This window comes from Xenopus tropicalis, chromosome 6 (assembly GCF_000004195.4).
Source record: "Xenopus tropicalis strain Nigerian chromosome 6, UCB_Xtro_10.0, whole genome shotgun sequence".
Taxonomy (NCBI): Eukaryota; Metazoa; Chordata; class Amphibia; order Anura; family Pipidae; genus Xenopus; species Xenopus tropicalis.
Genome location: NC_030682.2, coordinates 119471884 through 119484895, shown reverse-complemented (window position 1 = coordinate 119484895; position 13012 = coordinate 119471884). Strand labels below are relative to the sequence as shown.

General features: G+C 40.8%; 1 protein-coding gene across 1 annotated transcript in view; it reads right to left on the bottom strand.

The window, feature by feature from the left end:
- prex2 (phosphatidylinositol-3,4,5-trisphosphate-dependent Rac exchange factor 2) overlaps positions 1-12706 on the bottom strand; it is a 139270-nt gene extending 126564 nt beyond the window's left edge. Inside the window, exon 1 of the mRNA XM_031903856.1 lies at positions 12271-12706. Within this exon, the coding sequence (XP_031759716.1) occupies positions 12271-12402 (132 nt within the window). The 5' untranslated portion in view covers positions 12403-12706. The remainder of the gene's footprint in view (positions 1-12270) is intronic.
- Positions 12707-13012: the final 306 nt, after the last annotated feature.

Sequence of the window (13012 nt, the reverse complement as noted above, 5' to 3'; positions counted from 1 at the left end):
TGCCAGAATCCACAGATTGTCAGTACGGGCCTGGCTGCCTGCAGAATCAGTTTTTTGAAATAGCAGCTGCACAGCGCCATATCAGGGCTTAGTGCTGCCCTGGGGTGGGCAAGTTGATGCCCCCCCCCACGCTTCATTTTTTCTTGTTGGAGTGGGTGCACCGCTAGTGCAGAGAGGGCAATAGAAGGAAGGAAATTCCAATTACAAAAAAATTACAAGGAGTTAGGGTGCTACTGTCTGAGACGAGTTTCTCAATTTGTCTCATGGCAGCATGAAAGCTGCCAAACCTAAGCAAAAACGCATATACTAGCGTGTAAACTCGTTTGAGCAGGGACCTCTTTACGTCTTGTAGTGGTCAACTTTTGTATGGCAAAATTTGTAACTGGACCCCCCCTCCACAATGCACCACTTGCCACACATCACCCTCCATCAGCTATCCAATATTGAACAGTCTTATTGTTTGTTGTTCTTTTGATGTAATCTGTATGTTTAATATATACACCCATTTACTGTACGGCGCAGTGGAATATTTTTGCACTTTATTAATACTTGTAAATTATAAAAATCCCTTCCCCCTCCCGTAGCTACGCCAGCGATTTAATATATGCAGCCATCTATTGTACAGCACTGCAGAATATTATGATACTTTATAAAACTGTGAGAGAATATGAGAGGCGACTTCTACTTTATGTCCGTACTTCATCTTCATTACAATTCAAACAACATCATATTTTTATTGGCAGAATCTCTGAGCAGGAAAACCACTGCATCCGGGGTCAAGACAAAAGAAGCAGGTCTTTCGATGAGCTACCATGTGTTTTCCAGATGTCATACATAATAATGCATGTAATATGAAATAATCTGTGCATAAATCATACCAAGCTACCACAAGGTTAGAATCAGCTGGTACTACAAGTATTGTCTATGAAGATTTTCATTCATCCAGGTCATGGTATATCTAGTATAAATAAATTTAAAGCAACTGGACTTGTTTGGTAATCATTGAAGACGTTTCACTACTCATCCGAGCAGCTTCTTCAGTTCAACTGACTGGTATGGCAAGTCCTCAGCATATATACTCTTCCACTAATCCAATCACAAGTCCAGTTGCTTTAAATTTATTTATACTAGATATACTACAAGTATTCAGGTGAATTTATTATGGCCTTTGGTGGTTCAGAAATACTTTAAGGGGTTCTATACCCTCACAAAACATTCTTTTTGAAATTGCTTTCTTTTTGAATTTTTTACCATTTTGAAATGGTAAAACTTGCCAGTACCACTAGGGCCACAAGTGACAGTGGGGCTCATTTATCAACATCTGCAAATAGGCAAAATGTTGGCTTTATTGTATATATATATATATATAGACAACTAACAACTTACAATTGGAGGTAACCGCAAGGGTTGCTGGGGTAGCCGAAGTACCCAGGCCCTAACAATAGTATTAGGGGGGCAATGCCAAGGGTGGCACACCGCTTCAATTCTTGTCCCGGGTGCACGGTAAAAGAGTTTAAATATTGAAAAAAAGACCAGCAACACCGGATCTATTGCAAACAATTGATTATGAATTAAAAAAATGCATGAACCTTTCACAAGGTGTGCAGTACTGTGTGCAGTACTCTTTGTATATATATGTATATATATATATATACATCCTTGAGAAAGGTCCTAATAAGGACCGAAACTTTGGTTTTAACAATATATTTAAAATAAACATTTTTTGATGAAACATTGAAGGGTGTGCTGGCCACAGATGATTATTTTCTATACAGACATAATTTTGGCTAAGCACCCCGCAGAACATTGAGCCTTGGAGTGCGGACACCATTTGGATTGATATATATTTATGTTTTTCCCTATTAGTAGCTGACATCAAGCAACATTTTTACCAGCTAATGGCAACCCTAACTGGTGTGTAGCTATGGGGCATGACTGGAAATTTATATTCAAATGTTGTGAGGTATAGAACAGGTGTTTCAGTATTTGGGGGAAGAAGCCCCAAATCTTGCACCACAGCACATGGGGGGTTATTCCCTTGCTAATGAATCACTACAGGGTTATACATACTGCTAACATCTCATACATATACATACTGCTTACTAACATTATTCACATCTTGCACCACACTTTCCTTTTTGTTTTCACTTATTTTCACATGTAAAGTCATCTCATGATAATGAAATATTTAATAAATAAAGTTAATGTTTATATAAATATGTGCAAGAAATACTTCTATAGAAGACCAGCAAACAGTGGAAATCATGGATTCCATGTGTACAGTAATCAGCAAAGCACCAGCCCTGAAAATCTCATAGAGAATGTGCTGAGCCCTTTATGTGAGTGCACAGAAGCAGAGCTTCCCAAAGCAGGTTCAGTCGGGCACAACGCTCACAGCAAGAGGACCATTGCAGATGTGGTGCTCATAGGGTTACTCTGAGGGTTGATGTTAAAATTATTCTTCATGTATATAATGCCGAGGCACTATACAGAGATAGGAGATATATAGATGTCATGCACAAGGCAGTGGATAGGTGTTTTTTTTCTGCCAATGTATTTAATCAGAGGGAGAAAACACCATGTGTGCCTATAGGCTAAAGCATTGATCCCCAACCTTTCTTACTAGTGAGCCACAGTCTCTCCTGTAAAAATGTAAAAAGACTTGGAGAGCAACACAAGCACCATAAAAGTTCATGGAGGTGCCAAATAAGGGCTAAGATTGGCTATTAGGCAGCCTCTATGCACACTATCAGCTTACAGGGGGCTTTATTTGGTACTAAATCTTGTTTTTATTCAACCAAAACTTGCCCCCAAGTCAGGAATTCAAAAATAACTACCTGGTTTGGGGGCACTGAGAGCAACATCCAAGGGGTTGGGGAGCGACATGTTGCCCCCGAGCCACTGGTTGGGAATCACTGGGCTAAAGGAACTATAGACTGGGCTTCCTTGCTCCTACAGAGTTTTACTTATACCTCATTCCCAACAGTTGTTGTTATGGTGCCAGGTTGATGCTTAGAAGTGGATTAGCACAGGGAAATGATTTCAAAATAATTGCAGGTGCTGGACCAATTAGTATTGCCTTGGGTGGCAACACTACTTACCCCATCTATGCAAAGTCGCCCTGTTTTTGTGTCTAGTATCACAAAGCAGTTTTTCATTTAAAAAAAAAGGTAGATCTGGAATGTAATAAATTGTAAGTAGTAAGCTGCAAAACGACATGTTGCCCAATTACAGCTCTTTGTCTATTCAGTTTGAGAAAAAATGATCTGGCACCAGAGAGTTTAGTTCTTTAAATAGTGGCATTAGCAATTACCAACTTCCAACCAGTCTGATATCCTTCAGTAAATACTTTCTGACAAGCATAGCTTGAGAGATGATTTGGATTGTTTTCCTATGTATAAAAAGCACCCCCAAGAGCAGTACAGTGTCAGTATTGTGCCTTCCACATCATCATCCTCATTTCCTTCACAACTGTGGGCCCGCAGTACTCCTTTCATCTTGCATTATGTTTTCTAAATGCATTGGGCAAACACATTCTAAGGCGAGAGGATACCGTCTCGGAATACAGATGAGAACAAACAAGGGCTAAATTCTTTGCACATTTTCTAAAGAACCCAAAATGGAAATGAAAAGAAATTATAGTTTCCAATAAGATCCTTAGTGTCCAATCCGCTTGGGCGCAGTTTATTACAGTATAAAATATTCAGAGATTGAATCTACTCATTCCTGAGGTATACATATTGTATATGAAATACAGTATTTCTCCTTCCCTGCTTAAATCTCTTACTCAGCACTAAAGGTTCCCAAAGATGCCGATATGGCCTCAGAGTGGAAATGGAGATTAAAAGGCCGGATGTGAGCTTTAAGAAATATGTCCCCAGAGTTTAGAATTAGGGGAGGGGGGCTTATTATTGTGTATGTTAAATGGAAAGAATCCAGAAGCAGAACCATAGGAAAGGGGGGAAATTATTTATATGGAGAGCAGGCCTATTTCCTTTATGGGTCATACAGCTATGTATGATTGTACATATATCACGTAAAAAAAACACTCCATGCAGTTTCTCAAAGCCACATAGTCTCTGTGAATAGTAAAAGAGACAGTTCTATAACACAGATCTACATTGCCCCTCTCCCAGCAACAGGTGCACCAAGGGACCATGGTTATTTATTATATTACTGAAACTTGAATACAGGTTACTTTTATAACATACACTATTGTGGATCTGACACAGAAACGTCCGCAGGCTGCTTAGGCTAATGCCCCATGGGGCTGATTAAAAGGCAGGCCAAGAATCAGCCCCTGTGCTGGCATAGTAGGCTCTGCTACTAACAAATGCAGGAAGGGGTAACCCCAATGTCAACAAATAATTGTACTATTATGGTACAATTTGGTTCCTGCAGTGGAAATGACCAGAACTGATGCAGTAAGCTATAGCAACCCAAAAGAAACATGGGAATATTGATTTCACTATTAGTTTTGCTGCAGGTAACCAATGGGAGCAATCAGTGGTTAATGTTCATGGGTTAATTACTGCAGTACTGGAATCAGCTTCCTAAGGGTAACAGTGTCCTCATGAAGACATGGCCTAATGTAGTCCTCTCTGTTAATAAAAATAAGTGTTCTGCTTTATTTTTAATGTGCAAAACAATCTGCTTTCCAAGAGGAACTTAACAGTTTTAGTGGGAATTCTCACAACATCCTTTCTACTTCCTCTGCGTACATCCAAGCTACCCTACAACCTCACCTACCCTTCCCGTCTCAGATGTACTTTGGGAATGGTCTTTGCATCTGCACCAACCCAGTCATTTTCTATACTAAAATTCATTATAGTAGAAGATGACTGTTAAGATCTCTGCACAGAACAAAGCAGTCTATTTTACAGTGTTTGGGAGATAATGATGATGATATGTCAGCCCATCTTCTCCAACCACACCATTCAGTATTTTACCTATTAACTGTCTAATGCTACCAGGCAACATTGCTTTGCCAGATAACACTATCCAAGGTGTCAGATAGTAAAAGATTCTAAGTTCTCTTTCCGCCTGCGGTCCTGAAGATGGTCTCAGATTACAGCCCTTAGACAGCCACCACTGAAAGGTGATGGGTGCTGAAAGTTGTAGAACAAATATCTGGAGGGCCACAGGATAATTACTTTTTATTAAATATCCATTGCCTTTAAAGGGGTAGTTCACCTTTAGGGGCTGATTTACTTACCCACGAACGGGTCGAATGGAGTCCGATTGCGTTTTTTTCGTAATGATCGGTATTTTGCGATTTTTTCGTATGTTTTGCGATTTTTTCGGATTCTTTACGAATTTTTCGTTACCAATACGATTTTTGCGTAAAAACGCGAGTTTTCCTATCCATTACGAAAGTTGCGTAAAAAGTTGCGCATTTTTCGTAGCGTTAAAACTTCCGCGAAAAGTTGCGCATTTTTCGCGTAAGTTTTAACGCTACGAAAAATGCGCAACTTTTTACGCAACTTTCGTAATGGATACGAAAAACTCGCGTTTTTACGCAAAAATCGTATTGGTAACGAAAAATTCGTACAGAATCCGAAAAAATCGCAAAACATACGAAAAAGTCGCAAAATGTTCGTTTTCAAGTCGGAACTTTTCCAATTCGGGTCGGATTCGTGGGTTAGTAAATCAGCCCCTTAATGTAACTATTAATATGATGTAGACATTGATATGCTGAGACAATTTGCAATTGGTGATAATTTTTTTATGGCTTTTCAGTTATTTAGTTTTTTGTTCAGCAGCTCTCCATTTGGAATTTTAGCGGCTATTTGGTTGCTAGGATCTTATTTACCCTAGCAACCAGGCAGTGGCTTAAACGAGAGATTGGAATATAAATAGTATAGAGCCTGCATAGAAAGACAAGTAAAAAAAAAAGTAACAATAATAATAAAATTATAGCCTTACAGAGCAATAGTTTTTGGCTGCCAGGGTCAGTGACCCCATTTGAATGCTGGAAAGAATCAGAAGAGAAAGGCAAATCATTCCAAAACTATAAAAAATAATAAAAAATGAAAACCAATTGCAAAGTTGCTAGAAACAGGGCATTCCTTGTAGATTGTAAGCTCTTTTGGGCAGGGCCCTCTTCACCTCTTGTATCGGTTACTGATTGCTTTATATGTTACTCTGTATGTCCAATGTATGTAACCCACTTATTGTACAGCGCTGCGGAATATGTTGGCGTTTTATAAATAAATGTTAATGTAATAATGTAATGTAATTCTACATGTTGCACCATACTGAGTGTGTAAAGCCAATATAAAAATCACAAGCCTCAATACTACTAATCCATTTCTGGGAATTTTCTTACAGTGATCCAGAGTGCAGTTCAATGGGTCTTTAAGTCATGCCTATACGCCTATTGTATATATTTTTAGGTTCACTCTGGTGCCATATTTTGAGATACCAAAAACTGCATAAAGTGACCAAAACTGACCTGTCTGCCAGTATATGTAAGTTCATGTAACTCCCTTAGCAAAGAAAAAAATGAAAAACAAAGGCCTGTGGCAATCTAAGTTTGGGTCAGTCAGTGACAAGAAATAGTGCCCACCTGAGTGCTTTCAGCCCAACAAGTTCACTTTTAGTGACCGTTTTCTCCAAACATCATTACAGTAAGGGTGAGGGCACACTGGCCATACAGTCTGCTTGTCTTCGACCCCGTTTTGTACACAGGTGGAGAGAAGCAGATCCACTTCTATACGTAGCTGTACTGGCAGGCAAAGTGTTATCCTGAGTGCAGCTACACAGAGCAGAGACTGGGCCAGCAATGCAAGCTTTTGTGATTTTCAGCCATTCTCAGCTCTGTGTAAATGACGCTGTGCCTGTCAGTGTGATTAAACACAGAAGTGTATAGAAGCAGATTCACTTTCCTCCACCTGCCTACAAAACACAGCCGCAAAGAAGTGATTTAATTTCACCAAATGTTGATATGTAAAAAAATGACTAAAACCGGTGAGAGAGAGACTGCTGTTTTTTTAAGTAGCATAATTTTTTTACACAGAGCTATACAATTGCCTAAAAACAATACACAGCTCAATAAATACAAATTATAATACACAGAGATGTGTAGTGTATGTTAGTAATGTGCGGGTTGGGCAGGTTCAGGCTGAGCAATTACTCCCGGAGGCGAGGGAGGATGGGGGGCCAGATTTGCCAAAACCCAGTGCTACCATGACGCCTCTGTGCCATGCTACCTGCAGGGACATTACAGAAGGAACGGGTCAGATGTGAGTATATAAACTGGTCGGGTCCAGTGTTGGTTTGGTGATTGTGGGTGACGGTCGGGCGGTCGGGTGTATGTCAAATATTTTTTGACCAGCACATGACTAGTGTACATAATCACGGTTTTGTTACATAGGTTGAAAAATAGGCCTTCTGGAGTACATGGGGGAGCCTTCACCTATTGTAATGACAAAAGTATAACTAGCTTTCTTAATTATAACAGGAGTTATCCCTCACACTTTCAGTGTACTCATTTAAAGCATTCCTGCCCTCTACAATCAGTGAGGCTTAAGGTGGCCATAAAGGCACCAATATAATTGTATGGGAGACAAGGCAATCGATAACGGTAAAAGTCTTGGATATCGGTTTTCTCATCGATTGGTCAGGACTGAAAATTTTGATCAGGCGCCTTTGAAGAGTAAAGAACTCCTTTGTTTTTACCTGCATGTCTGACGATTCAGCACTTAATGTTAGTGGAGTGGATGAGTTATCTTTCCTACAATCAATGGTTGTGGAAAAGATCTTAAAGGAGACATATCCTATAAAAATTAAGAATGTACCAGAGAATTATACTCCTCTAGATATAGAAGGATTGTGCTTAAAAAAGCATTTCAGACTGATTTATTGAGAAATTCCCCCAAAACCCCACTAGTCCCGCCCATCAGTTCCACTTCCTGCTGGCTGAATTCTCTGGATGAGCTGGGGAGCCGGCGGCCCTCCGTACACTGCACTATAAGATAGGAACCAATCAGCAGCTAGGCTGACCTGATAGAGAACTGAAGCCTGTCTTTGCTTGTGTGAGTGCAGGGCTGTGATTGGCTCTCCCCCTCCTACTGTGCTTCTGGCAGGGACCGTTAGGACACGCCCACTCTCCATTTCAAACTGGGACAGAGAAGTGATAGGATCTATAGGGAGCTCCAATAAAGGGGCCATTGTTACAGATAGGATTAATTTTTAGCACAAAGTAAAACCAGCACTGTATATTATTCATAACTGTAGTGTGTATGGCCATCTTTACTTCCCCCCAGTGTCCTTTCTTCTACAGAAGCCTCCACTACCTCAGGCCCCCAGCATCTTCTACCCTCATCCAGTGAGTAACATAGTAACATAGTAACATAGTAAGTTGGGTTGAAAAAAGACATACGTCCATCAAGTTCAACCATAATGCCTATACCTAACCTGCCTAACTACAAGTTGATCCAGAGGAAGGCAAAAAACCCCATCTGAAGCCTCTCTAATTTGCCTCAGAGGGGAAAAAATTCCTTCCTGACTCCAAGATGGCAATCGGACCAGTCCCTGTATCAACTTGTACTAAGAGCTATCTCCCATAACCCTGTATTCCCTCACTTGCTAAGAATCCATCCAGCCCCTTCTTAAAGCTATATAATGTATCAGCCAGTACGACTGATTCGGGGAGGGAATTCCACAACTTCACAGCTCTCACTGTAAAAAATCCTTTCCGAATATTTAAATGGAACCTCCCTTCTTCTAAACGGAGTGGGTGCCCTCGTGTCCGTTGGAAGGACCTACTGGTAAATAAAACATTAGAGAGGTTATTATATGATCCCCTTATATATTTATACATAGTTATCATGTCACCTCTTAAGCGCCTCTTCTCCAGTGTAAACAGACCCAACTTGGCCAGTCTTTCTTCATAACCGAGACTTTCCATACCCTTTACCAGCTTAGTTGCCCTTCTCTGGACCCTCTCTAGCTCAATAATGTCCCGTTTGAGCACTGGAGACCAAAACTGAACAGCATATTCTAGATGGGGCCTTACCAGTGCTCTGTAAAGGGGAAGAATAACCCCCTCCTCCCGTGAATCTATACCCCTTTTAATACAGCTCAGAACCTTGTTTGCCCTTGCAGCTGCTGCCTGGCATTGCTTGCTACAGCCAAGTTTATTATCTACAAGGACTCCAAGATCCTTCTCCATTATGGATTTGCCTAGTGCAGTCCCATTAAGGTTATACGGGGCTTGCATATTTTTACATCCCAGGTGCATGACCTTACATTTATCCACATTAAATCTCATCTGCCACTTAGCCCCCCAGATTGCCAGTTGGTCAAGATCCTGCTGCAGGGATGTCACATCCTGGATAGAATTGACTGGTCTGCAGAGTTTTGTGTCATCTGCAAAGTGTCCAAAAAGGCATAACCAGGGTCTCTCCTCTTTTTACCCTAGAGCCTAGGGGAACCACCTGACACCCCTGGGCCACTAGCAATTCCCAAGTTTTACATGGCATGTTACCTGGCCGAGAAACATATCCTCCCAGCCAAACCTTTGACAGACCCGGGTCAACAGCTAGGACTATTACATAACAAAGGAAAGGGCTTGTCCCCTACATAATCATTTAGTGGAATTGTTTGCTCTGCTGGAGCTACATTATCTTACCTAATTGTCTACTTCAATCTATATTGGGCTTTTCAGACGGCAACTGGGTAATAGTTAACAATGGAAGAAACAGAGGATTATTGATGTTGGCATTAGTATTGTTAGATAATTGCTTTGATTTTGAAAACTGGACATGTATACAACCCTTGTACTGAATGGCTAATTAGGAATTAAGTCTTGATCTATATCATTGATCTAGTGACTTGTGAGCAACATATAGCTCACAAGTCTCTATGATGGTACCCCCAATTATCTCAAGTCAGGTACTCATTTTTAAATTCCTAGCTCTGAGGCAAGTCTTGGGGGCACAAAAATAAAAGTTTACTGTCAACCAAAGGCTGCTGCAGGCTGTTCATATGGGGAAAAGAAACATACAACCACAGCCCATTTTTAGCAACACATAGGAATGTTATTCACACTTGTGTGGGCAATGGCACACAGTACTTTTTGTCTCTACTGTACTTTTAGTCACATGTGTCTAATCTACCCCTACATGGCAACAAAGAAACTTTTGGACTGGCATGAATGGAAATCACTGGTGGTGAAACACATCAGTCACATAGTTGTGCAAAGTTACCTTGCAATGTGATCAATGTGTTCTGTCACCAGTCACTTATTTTCTGCCATTTTGTCACCCCCACTGTATAAGATTAAAAGCAGGCAACAAAATGTACACTGCGCCATTACTCTAAGATTTTCTACACTCAATTGTGGTTTTTGGGTACAAAAGTCTAGGCTCAGTATTATTCTCCTGGGGTATAGACCTGCAGGGCATGTGCTAATTATTTCTTTATGAGGCATTGGGCCATACAGGTGACTAAATTAACTAGAGGGACCCTATCTGATGTAGCCTGTTAGACATAAGCTAACAGGTACGGGCAGGATTTGAGTGCGAAGAGGAAAGCCTCTGTGACATGCTTACCATTTCAATATGGCTACTGCAATAGGCTCCACCTTCAATTTTGCATCATCTATTCCATGTACTGCTAACAACTGATGATGGCGCCTCAGCATTCACTTAGCAAACAAGTAAATGCCACTTACAGTGTAAATCAGGTAAGTGATACATGCATACAACAGCCCAGCCAGTAGAGTATTTTAATGGCCTGGCTAGTAAAAATGATGCTCGATCCCAATGTTATTAATAGGGAAGAAAGATAAACATATAGGAAGACCGGTATTTTTTCCAGAAAAGGTGGCAACCCTATCTGCCAGCAGCTAACGATTTACGCAAAGTTTAGATGAAGCTTTTAGTTACCCTTTAAGACTAGTACCACAATTAGTCAACAACACACACTGGCCTAAAACTCTTATTCTTATTCTGGGGAAACAAAGTCCTGATTTCAGTTAGCATTAAGACATTTACAGTGTAAGCTCTATAGAAAACTGCTTTAAAACCGCTGTACTTATTCGCAATACTCTTAGACTAATGCACTTACACACACAAGTTATGACACCAGTAAATTCCAACGAGCACAGAAAAACCTGTATGCACACTTGTTCAGGCTTTTGCCCACACAGTTTTTGAATAGCGCATGCAGAGGCACAAACCCCTAAAAGAAATACATTATTCAAAGCCAATATTGTTATAAAATAATAAAATCTGAAAGTTACCAGAATAATAAATGTGCATGGTGCAGTGCTCTCAGAGAACAGCAAATTCACAAAAGCGTTTTTAAGACGACCTGGCATTCACAAATGCTTCAATACCCATTTTTTAACGCTGATCTACCAAAATGTTTTTTTTTTGTTAAAATCGTTTATAAATTGCAGTTAATAAGGCAGAATATCATTAATAATATCAAAAAATGACACCAACTGTCAAGCGTTTGTCTGGATTAACGTGGTCCATGAAATTGATACAATTTAACATTGAAGCGTACACAATCAGTGCTTCAATTAAGGTAAATCTGACATTGTATTAATGACACCAAAATAACTTTCTTACACCATTATTATTTTCCTCCACCTTTATCAACCCCCCTATGTTTTCCCCAAAATGAGTGCACTGTCCCTCTTTGCGCTGCAGCCCAATTGGGCACTATTCCTTTTGTGTTCCTGGGCATCAAACAACATTCCCATGGATCCCAAGCCCAGAAAAAAAAAGAAGAAGAAATAATTAAGGGCTGGATCCATCACTTGGATTTTAATGCTAACCAGCTGCCACAGACCACATAAACCATTTACTTTAAACTGCTGCTTGATGTTTCGGAGCCAGTGAACGAATTGTATTGCCCTCATTACATAACCAACAAACATTCCCAGGCATAAAAGGATTTCATGTAACGGAGTTGTTTAGTTCAGCATTCCTCAAGCTCAGGAGTGGGAGCCACTGCAGTGCCCCATCCATCCCTGCACAGAGCACAGCAAGGGACATGCTGCAAAGCCAATTTTAAGATGTTTGTGATCAACAAGTGTGTAAATGTGCAAGCACAGTGAAAGAAAGGTATTGCCAATACATTAGTGCAGGGGAAATCACTGAGATCATTGTGAAAATAACAATATCACACTTATTCCTGTTTGTCACCTTGTGTTGTGATTTACTTGGGGAGTTTACAGTAATCCAGTTACTTGTGGTGGCTGAACACTGATAGAAGCCACCCTCCCCATCCCCCTCGACTCATCATAAAACTCACCGAGACAAGGAACTCTAGGGTGCCCACATAGTCCCTCTCAGTCTTTAGCAGTTCGCTCAGAACACAGACTCTCAGGCGGAGATGCCTCTCCAGATCCTTCCCATGTTCTCCTCCTTTGCTCTCCTCTGTCATTTCTGTGCGCTGTGGGCACTGGGGGAGCGCAATCTGCGCGCAAAACTGAGCCAGCTGCCTTATTCCAAAACCTACAGGATCCTTGCCGGCTCCTTGAAAGACATGTTTTTTTAAAACGAAATCTCCAAAGAGTACAACATTTCCTGAATAGATTAACAAAAAAAAAAAATTTTCTTGATTAGAAAAAAAAGATAAAAAATAAAAGTATAAAAGTTGCCTTTGGCCAGAGCCTGTGTATTTCCAGGGGTCTGAGAGCTCAGGAAAGTAATTTGGGCATTAATCAAAAGAGAGTATCCATGTGACTCCAGCCCCTGCATCCTGAAACCAGCCTCTTTCCCCCCATCACCCACCCCCAACAGTGCTATCCCCTCCTTCATCCCCTCCAATGAATGTCAGGAAAGAGGAAAGAAAGCCTGTAGTAGGGACACATTGCGTGCCAGGGCTGCCACACTCACACAATTAGAGCTGCTGCTGCTGCTGCTGCTGCTGGGGACTAAGAGGGGACATAGTTGGAGAAAGAGAGAAACTTCCAGAGACTTTACACAAACTTGTTGCTGAAGTTTATTTTGTTTTCATAGGGATACCTCCACACCCCCTAGCTGTTATCAAA